The 16,443-nt window shown below is 38.4% G+C and overlaps 1 protein-coding gene across 1 annotated transcript; it reads right to left on the bottom strand.

Moving 5' to 3' along the window:
• Positions 1-7,924: 7,924 nt before the first annotated feature.
• Positions 7,925-8,914, bottom strand: LOC103303433 (olfactory receptor 52P1). Its single transcript, XM_008160432.2, has one exon. It carries the CDS (start codon positions 8,912-8,914, stop codon positions 7,925-7,927), a length of 990 nt encoding a protein of 329 aa, XP_008158654.2.
• Between the last annotated feature and the right edge of the window lie 7,529 nt (positions 8,915-16,443).

Genomic DNA, 16,443 nt, shown 5'->3' with positions numbered 1-16,443 from the left:
AGTCAATGAAGGAAAAATACCACATGATCTCACTCATTTGTGGATAATAAAGATTATAAACTGATGAACAAAAAGATACCATAGATACAGAGACAGTAAAGCATCAAACAGATTGTCAAATTACAGCAGGAAGGTTAGGGAGAAGTGGGGGAGATAAGAGATCAACCAAAGGACTTGTATGCATGCATATAAGCATAACCAATGGATGCAAAACTCTGTGGGGTGAGGACATGTATGGGAGTTGGGTGGGGGGAAGCAATGGTAAGATATGTACACATATAATACCTTAATTTAAAAAATGAAAAAAAATAAGATAAATTAAAAAAAGAGTTTCTCATCCTCAGATAGTTATATTAAAGTGTATCTCTGGCCTAGGCCAGTGTATCTCAGTGGTTATAATGTGACCTGTGCACCAAAGGCTTATGGGTTCTATTTCCAGTCAAGGGAATGTATGTGGTTGCAGCTTTGATCCCTTACCCAGGTCTGGGCGCTACTGGGAGGCAACCAAGCAATTAATCAGGTCAACATCGATGTTTTTCTCTGTCTCTCCCCCTTCCTCCCTCCCTTCCACAGTTTCTAAAAAAATGAACGGAAAAAAATATCTTCCAGTGAGGATTAACAACAACAACAACAAAGTATAATTCTGTATGACTTCTACAAAGGAATCTTTGTTAAGATACCTTACTTAACTATTAATAACTATATGCACCTTCCTATTGATATGTCCTGGAAAAGATTTTTTGATCTTATCAATGACCCAACAGATAATTTCAATTTTATTCTTATTAATAATTAATGGTTGATAATTATTTTTAATTATTAAGGTACTGTTCTAAGTATTTGAAAATATTGAATTATTTATTCTTCTATTGGGCTTAGTGTTTCACAATTCGGTAAAATTTTTTATTCAGTCTTCTCACTTTTTAAAATACTATTGTTATTGTTTAAAAAATCTTCATCTATTTTTAATATATGTTTTTCTTGATTTCAGAGAGGAAGAGAGAGAAATAGAAACATCAATGGTAAGAGAGAATCATTGATCGGCTGCCTCCTGTGCACCCCACACTAGGGATTGAGCCTGCCAACCTGGGCATGTGCCTTTGACCAGAATCAAACCTGAGACCCTTCAGTCATCAGGCTGATGCTCTATCCACTGAACCAAATCACTTAGGGCAGTCTTCTCACTTTTAAGACCTCCTTTTTTTCATTATATCTTATCTCGATGGATTTATAGAAATGCTTTTTATGTTTTTATTCAGAAAAAATGTATAGTTATAACTGAAAGCAGCTAACATTGCTTCAGATAATAAATCTATCAATAGCAACAACTTATTTCTTTCCTTCTGTCTTGTAAGCAATCTTTCTATTTTATCTTCAGGAATTGCTCCATGAGATCATCTGGTGTCTGTGGCAAATACAAAAACATACAAACAAAAAGTTGCATGGTATTATTATATCTTACTAACAAAACCAGCATATTTTGCCTCAATTAGGCTAGTTTCTCCAGTAATAGTTATCATTTAATAATATGTTATCTTCAATTTCTATTATTTTTCTCACTTGTTCTCTCTGACCATTTGGGTTTGCATTTTTATAACTTTTTAACAATGGAAACTATTTTAATTGGGTTCTAGTGGGAGTCAATAGAAATATAATTTTTTACTTCTAACCACACAGTAAATTTATTTCTCATTCCAAAAAAAATTAATTAATCCAAAATTCTGCACTTACACCAAATTCTTATTTTCAAGTTAACTAAATATTTGGGGTGAAGAAATGGCATCTCATTCTTTTATTAATATTTTTATTTCTCAGAAATATTTATTGAACACCTACAATGTGACAATATCAGGACACATTTTCATCTTTTAAGGAGCTCAGAATTTAGTGTAGAGATCAAAATACATACAAATAATTACAGTAAATTTTACAAGAACTAAAACAGAAGTCTGTACAAGACCCTAAGTGAGCACCAGACTATTGACTATGTTAAAGAAAAAGTGTTTGATATCTATTTTGAAGAAAGACAAATTATAAGGATACTCATTTGTAAAAGGATTTCCAGGGAGAAGAATCAACATGTAAAAATATGAAAATCAAAACAATCAAGTCTGTGAGAATTCACTGGTATTGTGGGAGAAAGTCATAAGCTAAACATTTGGTCAGGAGCTAAATCATAAAGAATCTTGTAATTATTAAATAATGAAAAATTTCTTGGTAATAGAGAAAAAATAATTCACAAGAGTCCATAGGGTCATAAATTAACTTTATGGTGCTTAACAAGTGTGTTAAGCAGTGAAGTCAGAATCCTCTTTCTACCCTCAAGGAAAATATCCTCAACCTCCACCTCCACCCCCATCAGTGAGGGTAAAAAAGGGAAGGGAGAAACATTGAGATATTGTAGTCTCTGCCCAACAGGTAGCAAAATAAGAATTCATGGGAAATTCATGCAGATTAGAATGGCAGATAATCCTTTAGGAAGCACAGCAACAAGAAATTTTATGTAAGTTTTCTGCCCACTAGCATGAAAGGAACTCTATGACCAAATTTCCCAAACAACCCAATTGGCTTCCATTAAACACCTTCCCAATACTCCTACAGTTACCAGAAACAGAAAATGGTGTATCTGATTTTCCATAAAAGCATTTTCAAATAATGTGGTGGAAATGCCACCAATTTGTTAGAACACCTAAATTTGATAACTGATTTTTTAATTCACTTAACACCATTGAGGGTATTTTGGTCTCTCAAATTATCTAAGATCAGGAATTCAAAAAAAGTAGTATTTTAATGAACTATATGGATCTTAACCTCATTTTTCCAATTCCTAAAATAAGCATATGGAAAATGTATGTAACTTCTTTAAAAAACAGATTACCCATCCTTTTAAATATGGATGAAAATGCTTTTGCAAGAAATATAGGATCCAGAAACCAAATATTGATACACACATTAAACCATTTAATTTATGACAAAGGGAACTCTGCAGATTGTGGAGAAAAAAATGTTATTTTCAATAAGTATTACTGAGTCAATGAATATATGTGAAAGAAAAAGAAACATATTTTGTTCTCTAAATCATATAATACACAAAAACAATTTTAGAAAAATATTGAGTTAAAAGTAAAATGCAAAACACACATTCTCTTTGATATTTGGAGTAGGCAAATATTTGAAAACAGGACACAAAAATGCTACCATAAAAGTGACATATTGAATTAAGTTAAAATTAAAATTTTGTGTACTCTCAGACCAACAGTGATTTTGGCTTGCTTACAAAAATTAACATCATAGAAGGCAATTGAATGTCACTAAATGAATTCTGTGTTTCATCAGTAGAAATGGTCATTCTACCCTTCATTAGTAAAACTATTTTAAAATCATTATCTGATAGAGTATAAGGAAAATTCTACAGCCTAAAGTGACACCAGGAGAGCACAGCTCAGATTTTCCAAAGGTAATTTGAGTTGGAAATAGAAAGTAAACACAGGTTGAACATGTTAGTAAGCATGCTCTTCAAAGACCTTTCTTCATGCCTTACAACCTTAGAGTTACAGCTCAGTGTCTCCAGAAAATAATCAAGGGAGACTGCACTATAATTTTGAGGAATACGGTAGGGACAGGTAAGAAGCAAAAATAATCTGAAGATTGCTCTAATAGACAAGAACTATTTTCTATTATACTATTTCTCCTTGTCATGATTTCTACCACTACTGAAATAAAGATTTCTATGTGGATAGAGAAATAACACAGACAATAATGATCAGTATATTAGACTGCATTTATTGCCATACTAGTATTTGGGAAAGCACATGTTTTCCAGGAACACTCAATTTTACACAATACATCTGCCTTCAAATTGTGTGAATGAAATAAAATATTTATTTCTGAAAAAATAAGCAATTGATGTATATTCAAATCCTCTCTCCATTTTATCTTACTGCTGAAAAAAATGTGGCAACTAACCGCTCTTTTGTATGCCTTAAATACCTTAGCTTCTGGATAGCAAAACAGTGAGCTGAATGTTATCTGGTCCAGGTGTTCAGGATCTTGGTCAAAATAATCACAATTGTAGAATAAATGTGCATGTGTAGCTAGATGCCAACCTCTAACTTCCTTATTTTCTGTACTATTGAACTGAGCCTTTAAATGAAAATGTGTGTTATGTGTCCCAAGGGGATATATCAAAATATCATAGATACATGTGGGGATCAAGCTAATCTCTATGGGAAGAAGAAAAAGAGAACTTTCCACTATTAATGTCCAAATAATGATACATATTTAAGTGAATAAACGCTTGTGAGTCTGTGTTTGTGTGTTAGCATGCATATATGGAAAGGTAAAGAATGAAAATGACCACAGTTATTTTTATTTAAACTAGGATTTAATATTTATCACAAATTTATATTTTCTCACTGCTCTGTGAAAAAAATAGATCAAAAGCATTTAAATAGGAAATATTTTAAATTCACACATTGATTCATTTTTTATTTTAAAAATAAATGTAATGTTTCATTTCTCCATTTAATGAATGTTTATTGAGATTTTCCACTCTCCAAGATAGTCTAAGAAATACATAAATATGGCCCTTGATTTAAAAGGCTTACTTTCAAGGAAGGAAAATGATGAATGTTATGAAAGACATCAAAAGTTTAGGCTAGAAAAGAAAGACATCAAAAGCTTAGGCTTATTGCATTTCCACATTGTTAAAAAATAGATGAATATGTAAAATTTAAAATAATAATCAGGATGACAACAATAATTTTAGAAAGTAACTGATTCTAATTTTTTACCTATTTAAAATAGATAAAAGTAATACCAACATATATTAAATAATTTGGAATGATAGGTATTTTATTTTATTTAATTTATTGGAATGATATTGGTTTGCAAAACCATACAGGTTTCAAGTGTACAACTTAATAAAACATCATCTGCACAGTGCATCTTGTGCCCATCACCCCAAATAAAGTCTTTTGCCACCCCTATTTTACCCTGCTCTGCCCACCTCCACCTGGGCCCCATCCCTCTTTCCCTCTAGCTATCACCACACTGTTGTCTGTGTCTATGTGTTCCATATATATGTTTTTTGGCTAATCCTTTTATTTATTTATTTATTTATTTTAAATATAGTTTTATTGATTTCAGAGAGGAAGGGAGAGGGAGAGAGAGATAGAAACATCAATGATGAAAAAGAATCATTGATTGGCTGCCTCCTGCTTGCTCCCTACTGGGGATCAAGCCCACAACCCAGGCATGTGCCCTTGACTGGAATTGAACCCAGGACCCTTCAGTACGCAGGCCAACGCTCTATCCACTGAGCCAAACCAGCTAGGGCTTGGCTAACCTTTTTAAAGGTTACTAAAAGTATTCATAATTATACAACTTAGAGGAAACTTCTGGTATATCTTTAGCTTGATTAAAAATACATATATATAAATGTATTGATATATATTTATTATACATGTATTAATAAAAAATCATCATAATGCATTATAACATGGACTGGTATTTTCATTTAAACTTATATAATTCCAAAACAGCATTACTAGAATTAAATAAAAGTATATTATAGATGCATTTAATTCATTTAAACATAATCTTATACTTATATATCTCTTAAAAGAAACATCCTATATAATAATAGACAAATATGCAAATTGACCATACCTCCCACACACCCACAAGCCACGCCCACCATCCAATCAGAGAGAGTATGCAAATTAACCCAAACCAAGATGGCTACAGCCACAGAGAGCAAGGTTTCCTAGGTAACAGAGGAAGCCAAGCTTTCTGCCAGCCTTTGCAGGCCTAAGCCTCCACTCAAGCTACAAAGTTTCAATTATAGAAGGTAAACAAATTCAAACAAATGGCAGCAGAATGGAGCTTGAGAGAGCAGGCCAGGGTTGTCGCTGGCAACAGGGGAAGCAAAGCTTTCCACACTCCCTGGCCAGGCCCACCCGCTTAAGGCAACAAAGTTTCAATTATAACCCCAACACAAATGCCTGCGGGCCTCGGAGGGAGCCTCAGGCTTGGCTCTGCTCCAGGCTACAAAGTTTCAATTGTAGAAGGAAAATAAATTCCAGATACCAGGGCCTCCGCTTGCGTTGCCAGAGGGCGTGGCCTGCCTGCAAACCACCACAGGCCCCTCACTCAGGCCGACCCATGCCCCAAGGGTACCCCACCCTGATCAGGGACACCCTTCAGGGCAAACCAGCTGTCCTGCCCCCACCCCTGTACCAGGCCTCTATCCTATCTAATAAAAGAGTACTATGCAGATTGATCATCACTGCAACACACAATATAGCTGCCCCCATGTGGTCAAAGATCCTGCCCCCATGTGGACACAGGATGGCCACCACAAGATGGCCAGCAGGAGAGGGCAGTTGGGAGGCACCTGGCCTGCAAGGGAGGGCAGTTGAGAGGGACCAAGCCTGCAAGGGAGGGCAGTTGGAGGTGATCAACCCTGCAGGAGAGGGCAGTTAGGGGTGACCAGGCCGGCAGAGGAGGGAAATTGGGGGCAAACAGGCTGGCAGCAGAGTGGTTATGGGGGTGATCAGGCTGGCAGGCAGAAGCGGTTAGGGGCAATCAGGAAGGCAGGCAGGCAAGCAGTTGGGAGCCAGCAGTCCTGGATTGTGAGAGGGATGTCCGACTGCCCGTTTAGGCCCGATCCTAAGGATCGGGCCTAAACGGGCAGTCGGACATCCCTTGAGGGGTCCCAGATTGGAGAGGGTACAGGCTGGCTGAGGGACAACCCCCCTCCGTGCACGAATTTCGTGCACCGGGCCTCTAGTAATAAATAAACATGTATGTAAAACTTTTATATGACATTTTTATCAGATTATCTTCTCAAAATGAAATCCTATTATGTTTTTGAGCTCCCCTTCTTTCATTCCAATAGTTGCATAAAAATTTGGCTGAGACTTGTTGGCTCCTTGTCCTTTAACTAAGGTGTTGGTTACCTAATGAGTTTGCTTATATTATTTCTCTTTATAAGGCTTGTTGATGGTATGATGTGATCTCATTAATAGGAACATGATGTTTTGGTTAAAGTGTTATATTTGCCTGAGAAGAATGAATCTTGTGTCTTACTGGGTTATAAGCTCAGTATATGCTTACAGGAAATACCTCATTTATTAGGTTTATTTATTCTGTATACTCTTCATTAGTCTTAGACAAAACAATACTGTACTGTAGTCTCCCACTCTTACTTTTAATTTATTTCTCTTGAATGTGTGTTAAGCTGGGAAGTAAAATGCCATCATATCAAATAATACAAAAGACTGGCCTATTTTTCTTAGCATAATAACTCTCTAGGTCCCTCCATTCTGTGACAAAGGTTAAGAGATCCTTCTTTTTTACAGATGCATAGTATTCCATTGTGTAAATGTACCACAGCTTTTCATCCACTCATCTATTGATGGGTACTTGGGCTGTTTCCAATTCTTAGCTATTGTAAATAATGCTGCTATGAACAAAAGGATGCATATATTCTTTCTGATTGCTGTTTCAGGCTTCTTATGGTCTCTTGTAGCTCTAATCTCTTTCACTCTTGCTGTATGGTCCCATCTTCTGATCCTTGTAGATGGCAAAATAGCAGCTATAGCCTAAAATATGAGGTTAGAAATCTATGCCTCTGCATTGGGAGAGGGCCAAGAACTGAGGAAAGTTTCTTTGACTATGCAGAGGCTCTTGTAACCTAGGTTGGAAGACTCTCCCAACGTTATGCTTTGTTAGATGGAAGTTAAAAATGCTGAACCAACTTGATCTCCTCTGTGATTTTTCAACCTTGGAAATCATCTAGAAGGTACTGTGGAAGGCATCATCACCCTATTAAAACTTCTTTCCAATTTCAAATACTGAGGATCATTTAATCTTGAAAAGCTTCTTTTCTTTTGGACTAAGTCTCTTCTATATTCCTGGGTCACTCAGATGCCTTGACCCCAGTTCCCTGTCCCTTTTGGAACACCTTGACAACCTTTTCCCGAATCTCTTTGGTCTTAACTCCATATACCATAGGATTAAGAGCAGGTGGGAAGAGCAGGTAGACATTGGCCAAAAGAATGTGAATATGGAGTGGAACATGGTGGCCAAAGCGATGAGTAAAAAAGGAGAAGAGGGCTGGTGTATAAGAGATTAGGATGACACAGACATGGGAACCACAGGTCCCTAGGGCCTTGGACCGAGCTTCTTGAGATGAGAGGCGAAAGACAGCTCGTGCAATAAAGGCATAGGAGAGACCAATGCAGAACAGATCAACCCCAATGACCAACAGTGCTGCTGTCAGTCCATACACACGGTTAGGCCTAGTATCTCCACAGGCTAGCTTCACTACAGCCATGTGCTCACAGTATGTGTGTGGGATTACATGGCTTTGACAGAAGCTTAAACGCCCAATGAGGAAGGGACATGGGAGCATGAGCATGGAGCCCCGCACCATAGCTACCACTCCAATGCGGACTATGATGGTGTCAGTGAGGATAGTGGCATAGCGGAGTGGGTAGCAAATGGCCACATAGCGATCAAAGGCCATGGCCAGCAGCACGGTGGACTCCATCATGCAGAAGGCATGAATGAAGAACATCTGTGCCAGGCAGGCAGAGGCAGAGATATATCCAGCTCCACACCAGAGGATGGCCAGGAGCTTGGGAACTGTGGAAAAGGAGGCAGCCAAGTCAATGGTGGAGAGCATGCATAGGAACAGGTAAACAGGCTTGTGCAGGGCTGGTTCGGTGGCAACAACAACCAGGATGGTTATGTTGCCCACAATTGTAGCAGTGCCCAGGCAGCACACAGGGAGTGAGAGCCACAGGTGGAACTGTTCCATACCTGGGATGCCCAGTAGGAAGAAAAGAGAGGTGTCCAGATTAGTGTGATTAGGAGACTTCATGGTTTGGCCAAGAGTTCTGAGCATCTTATTTGGTCAGAAACTCACACACTGTATCACATTACCTGAAGAGACAACACAGAACAGGGGTATCAGTGAGACTAGAGTAACACTTATTAGCTATACAGTGTTAGGCAAGCTTTATCATCTATCAAATGGGATTAATATAGTATAATCCCCTAGGATTGTTAAGAGAATTATATGGGTTTATATTTGTAAAGAGCTTTGAATAATGCCTGATATATCATACTTGGTAGATAAAATTAATGAATGTGAGACAGGGCTCAAATAAGCATTTAAATTAATTAGAATTGTTTTCTAGCTAAGACCTATTGTCCTCAAAAGTATAGACCTCTCTCTTTTTCTCACTCTCTTTCTCTCCCCCCACCCCTTTCTTGCCTTTCTTTTCTGGAGTATGGGGAGAGATTAGGCAGAACCCAAACTACCAACAGTTCCATGAATGAAGGTGGACATCATTTTGTTTAGTTTTTGAACCTAGAATGGGTTCTGGTTTGGGACCTAGTGCTTGGTAATTATTTCTGATCATAAGATTAACATAGTTGTTTCCACTGCTTTCACTAACCAAGAGATAATCCCAATATCCCCCATGAACTTCCATTTGAAATTCCAGAACATGCTTTATGTACCCTCACATGTCCAGTTTCCACTTCCTAAGATTTGGAGTGAATCCTGAAACAGGGTTCTACTTCTGAAACAGACACTTCCAGTCTTTTACATTCTATTTCTGCATTACACCTTTATTCACATTCTCTCTGTGGTTCTTGGTGATTTCAAAGATAAGATTTAGGAAAATCCTTTTTAATCTGGTCCTTTCACAATGTCAGGAAGTGAGTTGCTAATTCTACCTTAACTCATGGCTGGACACTGATGACTCATCTCTCCTTGTGGAAAAATCTTACGCAACTACCTCATTTATCCCACCTTTCCCTTGCCTCCACTCCAGGAGGACACAGTTCAGAGCAAGGAGTACTTAAACCCAAAGTAATTCTGCAGAACATGGGAAACCATGATGGTAATAGGATAGAAACAAAGGTCTATTCATTAAGATAATATCTGATAAATCACTTTAACTGGAAGTTTTCAAAATGGGAATGAACTTTACTGCTTAGAAGTTTATATCCCCTTATTCAACCACAAATATTTAATGTGAACCTCCTCAATAAGTCTCTTTATTCTCAAAGCTGTGTAACCAGTCCTGCAATAATCACTACAAAAAAAGAAAGCCTCAGGTTCTAGGAAATTTGAGGAGTGAGAAATAGTTATCAAAGGGGAATCAATTCTGCCACAGTTCTTTCTTATACCAGGTACATATATGTCAGGTGAGAAGAGACTCTCCTACCCCTCAATAGTCCAGGTACTGTGTATGATAGTCACTGGAAAAAAAACAGAGAAGTTCCTTTATTTTTGGACTTAATAGCAGATTGTTCATTATTGTGTAGGTGGGTTTAAAAGACAAAACAACACTTGATAGCCCAAACATGCAGGTAAACAAAATTAATTATTGTTTTGTCTTCATAGACATAGGGACTAACAGAAGGAGAGGAGATTGGTGACAAATGTTATTCTAATCACAGCTCAAGGTGTGTATGTACTAGTAGGTGTGTATGAAGAGTCTTGTTGGACATACTACTCTGTGAGTATATATCTGTGAGGGCAGATGCAGCAAAGATCTAAGGTTCTGATCAATTTGACCCAGGGTCCTACCTTCCCTAAGGAGAAACACATCAAGGTTAAAGTTTTAACTTGTCCAAAAATGTGTCATTGCCTTCATTTTAATAGGAAAGTGACCTCATATCTCATACAGAATTCTCACGCAGTTTCCTTAGCCAACTAGAGTCTATTCTTAGCTTGAACATGTATATAATGAAATTGTTCCATTGTAGGGCATACTTGCTGATAAAATCAATGTTCTTTTTATTTTATTTTTCCTATATGCCCTCTAGGGTCACCTAACAATCATTAATGGAGATAGGAAAATAGCTTTCCTGTCTGCTCTCAGCCAAACTAGATGCACTCAGTTCTGATTTTTATGACATAGGTTTGCTTTCTGAGCTAATGTTGTTCTACTTATGCTCAACTGGGTAGCTCAAGAGAGAATGGAGCTGGTCAGAGGAAGAACCAGAAAAGCCATGCTCACTATATCACCCCAATCACATTGTTTATGCCAGACATTCCTACAATTTTCAATCATCTCGCAAATTTACTCACCCAAAGCCAGGAGGCTTAACTTGATTCTTCACTGAGGCTCCTTCCTGCTCTTTAGGTTTTGGATTCTATGCTTTTTTTTTTTTTTTTTTTAACTGAACTGAGCATAAATTACCACAAATCACTGGACTTACTTACATTGATTAATGTAAGTGAACATTACTTACAGTTCCTGTAATTTATAAGGAATCCCAAACTTTATACACACTAACTTCTTTATGGAGCTGTGTATGCTTATCATCTCACCCAGAGGATTAAAAGAGCACTACTAGTCTCCCATGTTCAACTATCTGAATGCTGGGACTAGAGTTATTATACTAATGAAACCTATCTCACAGGCCACATGGGAGTTTGGTGGGTGGCTCTGGGCTTATGGCTAGAGCCATCTAAGGAGCTTCTGTGTTCCCTAGGAAATCACTCATTCAAGCTCTTCTCTTCTATTTGTCCAGACCAGAATACAAGGTGAAAGTAGAGGCTTTTGTTAAAAAGTTAGGAAAAGTATATTTGTAACCTACTCCCTTGGAACAATATCTATTTTTCTTTTGTTTGTGTTTTAAATCTTCAAATGTCAGATACAAAACACACACACACACACACACACACACACACACACACACACACACACACACGCCTCCTATTGGTTATGTTTTTCTGATGGAAACTTTAATGATACAGAAGCTAATGTGTTATCTTAATTTATTTGATTGTATCATTAATGTATATCTACCAGAAAAATGGCATGTTTGAGAGAAGAAAAGGAACAACTAAAAGAAACAATAAAAACAGATATAGTACACTGCTCGATGTAAAAGGAGTAAAGATGATTGTGAATTTGCTTGCCTTTTTGCTCTAAAAGCATTTAGAAAGGTTTTCAAATTTTTATTATTTACTGCACATTAAGATACCTAGGAATAAACTTAACTAAAGGGGTAAAAGACCTATACATGAAAACTACAGGACACTGAAAAAGAGATAGAGGAAGATGTAAACAGATGGAAGAACATACCATGTTCATGGATTGGTAGAATCAACATTATTAAAATGTCCATACTACCCAAAGCAATCTATAGATTCAATGTACTCCCCATTAAAATACCAACGGCATACTTCACAGACCTAGAAAGAACTCTCCAAAAATTCATCTGGAATAAAAAAAGATCACGAATAGCCACAGCAATCCTGAGAAAGAAGAAAAAACTAGGTGGGATTTCAATACCAGATTTAAAGTTGTATTACAAAGCCACTGTTCTCAAAACAGCCTGGTACTGGCACAAGAACAGGTATATAGACCAATGGAATAGAATAGAGAACACAGATATCGACCCAAACCACTATGCTCAATTAATATTTGACAAAGGAGGCATGAACATACAATGGAGTCAAGACAGTCTCTTCAATAAATGGTGTTGGGAAAATTGGACAGATACATGCAAAAAATGAAACTAGATCACCAACTCACACCATACACAAAAACAAACTCAAAATGGATATAGGACTCAAACATAAAACAGAAAACCATAAAAATATTAGAGGAATCCACAGGCAGAGAAATCTCAGACATATGCCGAAAGAACTTCTTCACTGATACTGCCCCTAGGGCAATAGAAACTAAAGAGAAAATAAACAAATGGGACTACATTGAAATAAAATATTTTGCACAGCAAAAGAAATGATCAACAAAACAATAAGAAAACCCACTGTATGGGAGAACATATTTGCAAATGGTATCACTGATAAAGGTTTAATCTCCAGCATCTTCAGGGAACTAATACAACTTAATCAAAGGAAGATAAATGATCCAATAAAAAATGGGCAACAGACATAAATAGAATATTTTCTAAAGAAGACAGAAGGAAGGCTAAGAGACATATGAAAACATGCTCAAAGTCACTAATTATCCAAGAGATGCAAATCAAAATGACAATGCGGTACCATCTCACACCTGTCAGAATGGCAATCATCAATAAATCAACAAACAAGTGCTGGCGAGGATGCTGAGAAAAAGGAACCCTCGTGCACTGCTGGTGGGAATGCAGACTGGTGCAGCCACTGTGGAGAACAGTATGGAGTTTCCTCAAAAAACTGAAAATGAAACTCCCATTTGACCCAGTAATCCCACTTCTAGGAATATATCCCAAGAAACTAGAAACACCAATCAGAAAGGGTATATATACTCCTATGTTCATAGCAGCACAATTCACAATAGCTTAGATTTGGAAACAGCCTAAATGCCCATCAGCAGATGAGTGGATTAGAAAACTATGGTATATCTATACAATGGAATACTATCATCTCTAATAAAAGAGTAATATTCAAATTAACCATCACTCAGCTACACAAGCCATGCCCACGAGCCAAGCCACACCCACCAGCCAATCAGGGTGAATATGCAAATTAACCCCAACCAATATGGCTACCAGAAGGGAGGCTTGGGTTTCCCTGGCAACAGAGGAAGCCAAGCTTTCCACACACTCTGGCAGGCCCAGGCCTCCACTCAAGGATACAAAGTTTCAATTATAGAAGGTAAACAAATCCAAACAGAAATAGTGGCAGCCACAGATCGAGCAGGAGGCTTGGCTCTGCACCAGGCTACAAAGTTTCAATTGTAGAAGGTAAATAAATTCCAGATACCAGGGCCTCTGCTTGGGTTGCCAGGGGGTGTGGCTGGCCTGCAAACCACCACAGGCCCCTCACCCAGGCTGCTCCAAGCCCCAAGGGAACCCCACCCTGATCCAGGACACCCTTCAGGGCAAACCATCTGGCCCCCACCCCTGCACCAGGCCTCTATCCTATTTAATAAAAGAGTAATATGCAGATTGACCATCACTCCAACACACTAGATCAAGATAACTGCCCCCATGTGGTCAAAGATCCTGCCCCCATGTGGACCCAAGATGGCCAGCAGGGGAGGGCAGTTGGGAGGGACCAGGCCTGCAAGGGAAGGCAGTTGAAAGGGACCAGGCCTGTAAGGGAGGGCAGTTGGAGGTGATCAATCCTGCAGAGGAGGGCAGTTAGGGGTGACCAGGCCAGGCAGAGGAGGGAAGTTGGGGGCAAACAGGCTGGCGGGGGAGCAGTTAGACATCAATCAGGCTGGCATGGGAGTGGTTAGGGTGATCAGGCTGGCAGGCAGAAGTGGTTAGAGGAAATCAGGAAGGCAGGCAGGCGAGCAGTTGGGAGCCAGCAGTCCTGGAATATGAGAGGGATGTCCGGTGGGATCAGGCCTAAACGGGCATTCGGACATCCCTCGAGGGGTTCAAGATTGGAGAGGGTGCAAGCTGGGCTGAGGGACACCCTCCCCCGCCCCTGTGCACGAATTTTGTGCACCGGGCCTCTAGTGCTGCTATAAAAAAGAAGGAATTCTTACCTTTTTGCAGCAGCATGGATGGACCTGGAGAGCATTATGCTAAGTGAAATAAGCCAGGCAATGAAAGAAAAATATCACATGATCTCACTCATTTATGGGAAATAAAGAACATTATAACCTGATGAACAAAAAGATAGATACAGAGACAGTAAAGCACTGAACAGACTGTCAAATTACAGCGGGAAGCTGGGGAGTGTTGGGGAGGGGGGAAAAGAGATCAACCAAAGGACTTGTATGCATGCATATAAGCACAACCAATGGACACAAGACACTGGTGAGGGGGGATGAGGGCATGCGACAGGGGGTAGGGGAGGCTGAGGGAAGGTCAATGGGGGGGGGGAAGGAGATATATGTACTACTATATGTAATACTTTAAACAATAAAAAAGATAAAGATAAAAAATTAGAAATGTGTAGTAAATCATAAAAATTTGAAAACCTTTCTAAATGCTTTTAGAGCAAAAAGGCAAGAAAATTCACAATCACCTTCACTCCTTTTATATTTGAGCAGTGTACTATATGTCAAATTCATGCATTAAGAAAAAAATAATAAAGAAATAATTGTGAATGATATTAGCAATTTTGTTTGTTTGATTGGTTTTTGTTTTTTTATCATCACCTGAGGATATTTTTCTGTTTGATTTTTCAGAGACTGAGAGGGAGAGAAGGAGAGAAGGAGAGAGAGAGAGTAGAGAGATAGAGAGAGAGAGAGAGAGAGAGAGAGAGAGAGAGAGAGAAACATCAATGGAAGACATATCAATTGGATGTCTCCTGCATGCCCCAGACTAGGACAGGAAATTGAGCCTGCAACCCAGGTATATACCCTTGATCAGGAATTAAATCCATGACCCTTCCATCCACAGGCTGACACTCTAACCACTAAAGTCACATGGGCCAGGGCATGATATTAATATTTTTGTAGAGAATCTACAGAGAATTGATTATACTATTACAGGAGTTCAACAAGATTGACAGATATAAAATCAACATAAATAGGTGGACAAAATTTATGAAAATTATGGGCAAGAGATTTTATTTTTTTTATTTATTTTTATTTTTTTATTGAGGTATTATATGTGTACATATCTTACTATTACCCCCCCACCCCACACCCACACATGCCCTCCCCCCCCAGAGTTTTGCGTCCATTGTTTATGCTTATATGCATGCATACAAGTCCTTCGTTTGATTTCATAATTCCCCCACCTTTCCCAAACTTTCCCCCTGTAATTTGAAAGTCTGTTTGATGCTTTACTGTCTCTGTATCTATCTTTTTGTTCACCACTTTATAATGTTCTTTACTATCCCTAAATGAGTGAGATCATGTGGTATTGTTCTTTCATTGACTGGCTTATTTCACTTAGCAGAGCAAGAGATTTTATAAACATAACATACGTGATTAAAGAACACCACAAAGGAGCATATATGCATAACCCATAGACACAGACAATAATGTGTGAGGGCCAAGGGAAGGAGAGGTTGGGACTGGATGAAGGTGGGCAAAGGGGAGGAGGAATGGGGTACATCTAAAATAGTGTTAACAAATAAATTTTTAAACAAATTTTAAAAATGATAAAATGCGTATTCATATATACAAACCTAAGCATAGATGAATTAGATCACCCATACTCCAAATATATATGAAAATGGTAACTGTCATGTTACATGAATTTTACCACATGTCAGCTTCAAGAGTTTTCACCCTAGAGTGCAGGCTAAGGCGAGAGAGGCCACCAGGGGCATGCTCTCAGAATAGATCCCTGGCATACAGGGCCAACCCCAAAAGTACAAACACATTTAGGGCCTCTCCTTGTGTCATGTCTGCAGCCTCCCAATGTTCAAGCAAACTATGGTCAAATCCCACACCGATGGAGTGGAAAAGAACATTATGCCCAGAGGGACAGGGGAGTCATATTTGTTGGAAAATAACTCACACTGCCATACGTGCTTTTAATATTCACCGAGTT

The sequence above is a fragment of the Eptesicus fuscus genome, chromosome 13, assembly GCF_027574615.1.
Source record: "Eptesicus fuscus isolate TK198812 chromosome 13, DD_ASM_mEF_20220401, whole genome shotgun sequence".
Lineage (NCBI taxonomy): Eukaryota > Metazoa > Chordata > Mammalia > Chiroptera > Vespertilionidae > Eptesicus > Eptesicus fuscus.
This window is presented reverse-complemented; position numbering and strand designations above follow the sequence as displayed.

Coding starts and splice junctions, on each gene's coding strand:
- LOC103303433 (XM_008160432.2), bottom strand. CDS start 8,914: ATGCTCAGAACTCTTGGCCAAACCATGAAGTCTCCTAATCACACTAAT.